Consider the following 8,791-nt stretch of genomic DNA (forward strand, 5'->3'; position numbering starts at 1 on the left):
CCCCCATAGTGGTGACCAGGGGGGCTGGGGGGACATCCATGCAGGCACTCTCCTACAGCTACTCAGGAGATTCCCCTTCACATTGGAGAAAAACAGGATTGTTTCTTGCATTGTCTTAAAGGGGAATTTCCCGGGAATGCCACATTGTGCTAGGAGTGAGCACAAAGTCTTCTAGACTTTCCCCTTTAATGCAGGGATGTCTGTCTTTCCATGCAAGAAAAAAAAAACCTGTGTAAGCAGCCCCGGCTAGCCACTGCTGTGGCAGATAGCCCACTGAGAAGGAAGGCTACAAGAAGAAGCCAGCAGTGGCTGTCTCACGTCTTTTGCTCTGAGAACTGGCATGGTGGCACTCTGCATCTCCAGCCAATAGTCAGCTGCTAATGAGACCACATAAGCCGGTTCATGGGGGCTCTCCGTGCACACAAAAAACATTCACATGGTCAAGCAAGGATCATTGTTGGGGAAAGACAGCAGCCCAGTGTGAGAGATGATCTCAGCCACCCAGCTAGTCATGAGGCAGGTAGCCGTGCTGACCTCAAGTAACCAGTTGCTGTGGCAGGGACTGCTGGTATCTCAGGCTTCAAGCTCTATCATCTGCATGCCGCAGCTCCACAAGGGCATAGATGGGCTCCATGGCACAATGCACATTAGGCCTCTCAGTATGGAGACCTTTCATTGCCAGGCAGTGGGCCCGTGCTCTCTGTGCAACTGCTGCAGGGCCCTCAAGGAGCAGTTCTGTGTGGTCCTTTGTGTCCTGTATCTGGTGCTCCCAGCTGCCTGCCACCACTGAGCTCAGGCCTACATCTCACTCACTATGGAGAGAAGTGATTGTGCCAGCTTTAGACCAAGGGTATGAAGTCACTGAGGGGCATCTGGCAAAGCTTTGTATGTGATGCAGTGTCCTACAGCAGTGTGCACTGGTGTACATGGACAGTGGAGCTTCACATTTCCAGCATGCTGTAGTGATTGTATTCTATTGGTGGTTAATGAAGGTGCGTGACCCCGATCCTAACACCCAACACAGCCTCTCTCAGACTCATAGATGCAGGTAGGTTAGGCACTCACAGGTTCACCACACATCTTGTCCTTGTTTCTTTTTGCAATAGTTTGGACCCTTTTACACACCAAGAGGTCACCCTTCTCTTTCTCAGAGACACTGCTAGACAGGTCTCTCACTGTCTGCTGTCCCTCATCCAGATGTTTCCATGAGCTCTTGAGTTAGGGAACTAAATACTGTAATTTCCCTTTAACATTGCCACCATTCGTATGTATCTGAGCAAGGCCTAACCAGTTTGTGTGTGTAGTTTCTTCCGCTGTCTCAGTCAGCAGGGATGAACAAAAAGGAGTTAACTTTTATTCAAAACTTTAAACAACACCAGAATGCAATAGGCACACAGCTACAACATTTTTCAACAGTTAAATTTTGATCCCTCTCTTCATTCTTCTGGTCCTCTCCGTAACAAACTCTTTCTTACAGCCAACTCATGATCTGTCACTCAGACTCAAGCCCCGCCTCCATCTCACACAGCTCTCACTACTCTATCCATCCACTGTCAACTGCCAGCCTCGCCCCAACATTCTGCCAGCTCTCATTGGCTGTGCTCTCAGGGAGAACTGGACGTGTCACAAAGGGATTATAGTCTTTGCTGCTTTGCCGTGCAACATAGCCCTTTCATGGTATCTACCAGTCACTGATGTTGAGGAAGGCAATGGTACACCCTTTGAGGGTGAGGAAGAGTGCTGGGGAGGACCTGATGGCTGCCCATGCCTTTGGGTCTCTCACCATGACCTACCATGTCATTAAATGGTGATCATCAACTGAGGGTGGCAGATGCTTGGAGATTAATTTCCATATGGCAGATGCTTGGAGATGAAGGGGAGCAGCCATCCTTGAGCCTGTCTTGCAGATCCATCGGTGGCCACAAGCCATTGGCAACTTATGTAGGCGGGTATGAATGGCCCACCATGCTGTTCAGGAGTATCAGCTCAGCACATATGCACAGAGCTGCCTGAGCATCTTCCCAGTTTGCAAACTCCGAGTAGTTGCTAAGACTGTGGTCCTAAAGCAGTTGATTAGCATCTCGTTTTTGGCATTTAAGTCAGTTATACACGTTATCCCCCTAAGTAAAATATAGAGAGCTTTCACCATAGAAATGCCAAGAGAAATAACGCCACTCTTGTTTCCTACTGGAATTGTGGCAAATGTCATCTTTCCGTAAAATACTGAAAGAGAAGTCATGTATGCCACCATTCTCCAGTCATCTCCATGGCAACAGTGCAAGTGTTTTGACATTTCCAGTATTATGAAGTCATGCTTTCATTGTGACATCACACATGGTCAATGCCTCTGTGCGTCTGGCCCTCACAAACAGAAATGCAGGCTTAATCTGGAGTCCCGGGAGGTGGCTTGAGTTGCTTCTGGAGCAGCAGGGAAGCCTTGGGCTCAGTGTTCCCTCTAAACTGAGTTAGTGTGAGTTAGCCCACAGGTTTGTTTTTTTTTTAGCTTCCAGCGCATGCATTTTTATCTTAGCTCAGGAAAATAATTTAGAGCAAACTAATTTATGCAGTAGCACACAAAGCAGAATTTCTGCTCACAAGACTCCACAGCTTAGAGGGAGCACTGCTTGGGCCGTTTAAAGGCGTAGTGAAAGGTGAGGAAGGCTTCCTTCTACTTCAAGCTGGTTTTCCACATCCTTCACAGATGTGCCTTGTACAGTAGTCCCTTGATTAAAAATAACACGTTGGTCACAGCAGGCCCATGCATCATTCAGGGACTGCCTGGCTCCAGTGAGCATCAAATTGGAAGGGGGATTTCCATAAATAGGATGGGGGACGTCACAGCTGTCTTGAGGGGGTTGCCCCACCAGTTACCATACAACTGTGCATTCCAACTGAATCTCTTTAGGAGGGGGAGGGATCCTATTGTCTTTTGCAGGTCCTGGATGAAGACTATTTCACGCTCTGCCTTCTCATTGCCTTTTGGAGAGCTGTATGGGGGATGCATTAGTCATCCTTCTATCACAGGAGTGAGGCTGTCATGGTAATTTGTCTGATACAAGGACAGGTGCCTGGTGAGCTGCTACAAAGTCAAGGTGTAGCTGTAGATTCAGCTATTAGTGTCTCAGCTGGCCCCTGTAGCTGTCTCTCTTTAAGTAACCTGCTGGACAGAAAATAGCAGGTGGTTCTGTTATTTCCCATGCCAGGTTCAGCATCTCCTCTGGTATTTGCTGGAGAACAAGCCACTGTGAAGGACGTAGCTTTAAAGGTTAGCTGAGATGTTTTGTAACCATGCTCAACAGCAGGTAGGATTCATCCATGAGTGTACTGGACTGGCAGAAGCAGTTTATCCTTGATATTGACCATATGCAGGAGTTTCCATATGCTCTCATCTGTCAGTTGCTGGAGGATATGCTGCATGTGCCATGCTTTTTCTTGTGGGTTTCAGCATGAGCCAGCTCCTCTGAGAAGTTCCCCTCCTGAAGTTCCTTTTGTAGGCAGGGCCAGGAAGTTCTGCTCAAACACAGGTAGCTGCTTGCTGTTTTTGTGCCCACGTGTTCGCCGGAGTAGAATGCAAAGCCTGTGTGGAATGATGGATAGGCAATCCTACCGCGCCCAGCTTGGCATCTGCTCCCAATGGCAGGTGTTTGCTACATACACTTTTAAAGTGTGGCAGATTTGGATATTGGCTCCCAGCAGGGATGCAAACCCATAACAAACAGCCTCATTATCAATACTGCTAATGTCCCTTTTCCCATGCAGCTCCGCTGACATCCTTGCCTGCAAGACCACAACACCACCTGCAACCTCACCACCAATGCCTGACAATATTGTCTGCCTCTGACACCTGTGATTGGGAGGACAGACAGATTGCTACAGCACAGAAGCCTGTAGTGGGTGCCAGTGGCAGGAACTGTCGTGGACAGCCTTGGAACAAGATGTCGCCCGTGCCCCCAGGCCCACAACATCGCCTGCCATCTTCCCATCACTACCAGCGCCGTCGCTCCACTTTGCTTGTCAGTGATGTCTGCGGCAGCAAGAATAGCAGAATTGCAAAGGCAAAGATCCCCACAGCGAGTGCCAGTCAGGTGAATAGCGCCTTCACAGAGAGGGTAGCACCAGGGCCCTCCAGCATGCAACCCCACGTACTCCTCCGTCGCATCTGCCTGGCACAGGATGGGTGTGAGACAGCACTGCAGGACTGGGATGAACCCAGACCCTGTGCTCACCGGTTGCGTACTGAAGAACCCACCCTCATGCAGCCCTGTGTACGCCTCCGTCGCATCTCCCTGGCACGAAACAAGCATAAGACAGCACCTCAGGAATGGGGTGAATCCAGAGCCCCTGATGACCAGTCACAAACTAAGGCACTCATGCCCATGCAACCCCGGGTACTCCTCCATCGCATCTCTCTGGTGCAAGATCAGTGCAGAACAGCACTCGAAGAGTGGGGTGAACCCAGACCCTGTAATAGCCAGTCATGCACCGAGGAACTAATCCCTACACAACCTCGTGTTGTCCTCCATCGTGTCTGCCTGGATCAGTGCAGAACAGCACCAAAGGACAGGGATGAACCCAGATACCAAGAGAACCAGTCATGCACCGAAGAACTAAATCCCAAGCAACCCCGTGTACGCCTTCGTCGTGTCTGTCTGGATCAAGGTGAGACAGCATCTGAGGGCAAGGATGAACTTAGATGCCCTGATTTCCAGCCAGGGGCAGAAAAACTGCAACCTTGTGTACTCCTTCATCGCATCTGTCTGGCACAAGTTCAGTGTAAGACAGTGCCTCAGGACTGGGATGAACCCAGACCCTCTGATCACCAGGCAGGGGTTGAGAAGCCTGTCGCCGTATCTGAAGGGCTCTCTTCAGTCCACACTGGAGAGCGTGAAGCAGAACCTGATGGGGCCAGTCTAGCCATGGGACAGCCATTTTGTTCTCCATCAGCCAACCAGCCACCTACAGCTCCTCCCCCAGCCCAGGCCAAGGAAGCCAGGCCAAGAAGAAAAGGCATCCAGCGCCACTGGAGACATAGTTCATCCCATTTGCACCTGGCCAATTTGAGTGAGTGGGGGATAGGTTGAGAGTTGTTGGTGTCTTCTTTCATGGTTGTGCAGGCCCTTAGCCAGCATTTGTGCCTTTGCTAATAATGCCTTTTTGCCATTGTTACTGCTGGCAAAGGCTGCGTGCCCAGTAAAGGTTCTGGCATGTGTCACTACAAAGCACCAACATGCCTTGGCCAAATGTTGAGATGATATAGTTCCCTGTTTGTTCCTGTGCAGGTAAACAGGCATGTTTAGATTGTGTCTGTGTTCAATATGGTACATTGCAGCCAACCACTGGTTGTGACTGAGGGATGCTCCTTTCTTCTAGCTAGCCCAAAGCCCAGTGATACTGCTTTCCCCTTGGCTGTCCCTGCTGCATTTTTCTAGTGCTCCACCTTTGGTGATCTAATGCTTTCTCCTCCCCCAGAGCTGGACATCAGATCTTAGCCCATGAGCCTGGTTCACAACATGCAGTGCACCTTCCCACTCCTTGGCCCTGATCGGCAGGAGGTGCACAGTGAGCTGACTGGCAACCAGGTCTATTTCCAGGAGCAGCGGCCACCTCAAGAACTTGATCCCCTGTGACCTGGTCCTGTGCAACAGCTGTGGTAGGAAGGCTGTGCACATCTCTTACTAGGGGTGCTCGCTGCAAGTAAAATGGGCTGTCTGCCTCCATTCCCTGCCAATTTTAGGGTTTTGTTGTCCTCCTGTGTCTGCCAAGGTGGCATGCGCCCATTGCATTTCACTCTTTATGTCTCTGCAGTCCCTCCTCTTGCCTGTTTGGGATGAGGTTCATGTTTGCTGTGCTCTTTCTCTTTTGCGCACCTTCTTGCATCCCAAGCTTGTGTGGACCTAGTTCTTAGATTTCATATATATACACACTGTGTCTCCTGTTGTTTATTTGGCATGCTGTGGCAATTGTCTCCTGCTGTCCTTCACCCCACAGCGGCCACTTGAGAGGCAGTTGTTGGATATCCCAATGCAGGCTCTCCCTGACAGAGTATTAAGATCCTACCAATCTCCTCCTCTGATACAGCTTTCCTTCTGGGACATGATGGAAGAAATCCCAAACTATGTGACCTCTGAGTTTCCAAGAGCAGACTGTTGATGTCCTGGCTGAGAGCTAGCAACTGTATGGAACAGTAGGGCAGTTGTGGGTGATGAACTAGTGATTTGGTGTCCAGCAGAAGAAGAAGTTGAAACAGCCCTGGAAAGCAAGGACCAGGTTGGCATTTTGTATGCTCCTGATCAAGTTGAAGGGTGGAGCCTGACAGATCAAAAGGCACACAACTGTCAGATATTGTGCCTGATCCTGACCAGGTCTTCTGTTTCCTTTACATCGGTGCTTAAAAAAAAAAAATTAATGTACACAACTGAGGAATTTATTACAGGAAACTGGAACGTTATGGTGGATGGCTGCTGTAATGGTGCTCCTTCCCTACAAAATAAGTTTTGTTGCACCACAAAAAAACTGGCCTATTTATTATAGCATATATAATTGCTGAATAAATAGTGGCTTTATTAGGATTTTAAGGTAGATTTAATTGTAATAACTAGGATTTAAATAGTTACAGTTGTGAATCACCTGTGTGCTTATGTTGTGATTCTGAGTTTTGCATAGAAATGTCACAAATCCTGCCACTTATATTTTTTAACATCAGCGTTCATGATTGTTTTCCATGTGTACATCTGTGACTGCTGACTGAAAAGTCACTTCATGCATCTGATGAAATACACTTTAACCACAGATGCTTAAAAGACAATAAATCTGTTAATACTTAAAAATGTTATAAAGTTCCTTTTTGGTTTTGGTACAAATGACCTAACATGGATCAACCTTCTGGAATTAGTCTCTGGAATGAATTGCTCTTATCAGTGCTTAGCCCCCCTCCCCCAATTAATTTCCAGCACTAAAGGCTGAGTTGTGAAAGAGACTTCTGAGAATGCCCAGAGTGCCTTTCCTATAGCTTTGAATCTCGTTCATATTTAATAATTCAGAAGCTTACTTAAAGGTTGAAAAAAGGCAGTGGGATTGCTGAACTGTATCCTTAAAACCGTCTTTAAAAATGAGGCTAAGCCAACCTGAACCTCTCATAAGAATGAAAAAAGCCCTGATGGAGCAAACCAAAGGTAAGTCTAGCCCAATGTCCTGTTTCCTGAAATGGCCAGCAATATGTTCTCAGGAAGTCAGCCAGCAGGGGAGGAAGACAGCCGCCACCTAACACAGTTGCTCCCAGCAACTGGCATTCAGAGGTGTATACTGGCTCTGAACCTGGAGGTTCTACCTAGCCATCATAGGTAATAGCTGCTGCTGGAGTTCTCTCACCTCGCCTCTGTGAATCTGTCCGATCCTCCTTTAAACCCATCTAAACCAACAGACCGAGCTTTTTAGTGTTTCCCTTTATATCCATATGGCACACAATGCACACCTACTTGGAAGTAAACGCCACTGAAGACACCATTCAGGGGGTGCTGCCATGGCCCTGTGGACACTAGGAAGATAGCTCCATGCCACCATAGCATGAACACACCATTTGCTCTTCCATCACATTTATCTGGCATGATGGTGCAAAACAGCACCTCGGGATTGGAATGAATCCAGACTCTCTGATTCTCCATTCAGAGGCTGCCCCTGTGTCTGCTTACCAGCTCACAGTAGGGAATTACTAGTCACCTATACTACTCTCCTGTCAATATGCATTGTGGACATGGTTTCTGGAGTTACAAGGCAGGGTCAACCAGGCCTCCTCCAGAGATCATAGCCCCAGTGTCAGATAGGAGACAGTGCTCATGACGGGGTTTCTTTATGCTCTTGGGGACGTATCTTGTGATGGGCCTTCTTCTCTTCCTTCCCTCATGAACATACGCACTGTATCTGGCAGCAGAGAACCATGTGCTAATATTTGTACTGGCCAATTTCGTCTTTTCATTCACTTAAAACTTCACCCAGGAGACACTGCATGTTATCAGTCTCACAGCAACTTGGTTCAATACATTTAGCGCAGGTGGAAGAAAGATTTAGGATAGCCCTTGAATCTCTGTAGCAAATCACTGCATGTGGGGAAATTGATTGGATTTTGGTCACAAACAAGGATTCTTCTTTCCTGTATGAGTCTATGAATTGTTTCCTGGGGAGTTCACATGTTTGTGATTCATGATTAGGAGCCCTGGCTCAGCAACAGAGCTGTGCTTTGCATGCAGAAAGTCCCGGGTTCAGTCCCCCATTAAAGGATCTCGTGCAGCAGATGGTGAAAAAGACTCTGGCAAGAAAATACTGAGATAGATGGACCAATAGCCTGAGTCCATAGATGGCAGCAGCAGCACTGTGTTCATGGGATTGCCTGCAGAGTTCTCATAATTTTTTTTTAAACCCTCCGCTTTTAAAAGTAGTTACAGGGACTACTGTTTTGAGGGTGATGATTAGCAAGGGCTTGTAATCCTTCCCTGTTATTTTCTCCTTGAAACACGACATCACCACCCTACTTTTACTCCCCACCAGGGAAAGTTCTTTTTCTGCAGCAGGAGTTAAAAGTTGGCTGGGGTTTTTCAGTGACAAAATGGCTGGGGGAGGAAATGGTTAAAATGCTCCATTCCCTCCACTGTTTTTCCCCCTTCAGAAAGCAGCCCCAACAGCTGTATTTGAAATAGGATATTCTTTTTAAAATGATCAGGGAACTAAATGGTGCATGAAGATCCACCGTTGGTCTGCCCTTTTTCTCTGTTGTAGCTTGGAGCCATTATCTTGGGCT

The 8,791-nt window shown here is 47.9% G+C and overlaps 1 protein-coding gene across 6 annotated transcripts in view; it reads left to right on the plus strand.

Moving 5' to 3' along the window:
• LOC132580764 (uncharacterized) overlaps nt 1-6,827 on the plus strand; it is a 29,566-nt gene extending 22,739 nt beyond the window's left edge. For 4 of the 6 annotated variants that reach the window (XM_060251827.1, XM_060251828.1, XM_060251826.1 and 1 more), the window contains one exon: nt 3,760-6,827. In XM_060251827.1, the coding sequence (XP_060107810.1) occupies nt 3,760-5,081 (1,322 nt within the window). In that variant the 3' untranslated portion in view covers nt 5,082-6,827. The remainder of the gene's footprint in view (nt 1-3,759) is intronic. The other 2 variants (XM_060251825.1, XM_060251830.1) reach the window with 2 other exon arrangements.
• Nucleotides 6,828-8,791: the final 1,964 nt, after the last annotated feature.

The sequence above is a fragment of the Heteronotia binoei genome, chromosome 12 (genome assembly GCF_032191835.1).
Source record: "Heteronotia binoei isolate CCM8104 ecotype False Entrance Well chromosome 12, APGP_CSIRO_Hbin_v1, whole genome shotgun sequence".
Classification (NCBI taxonomy): Eukaryota; Metazoa; Chordata; class Lepidosauria; order Squamata; family Gekkonidae; genus Heteronotia; species Heteronotia binoei.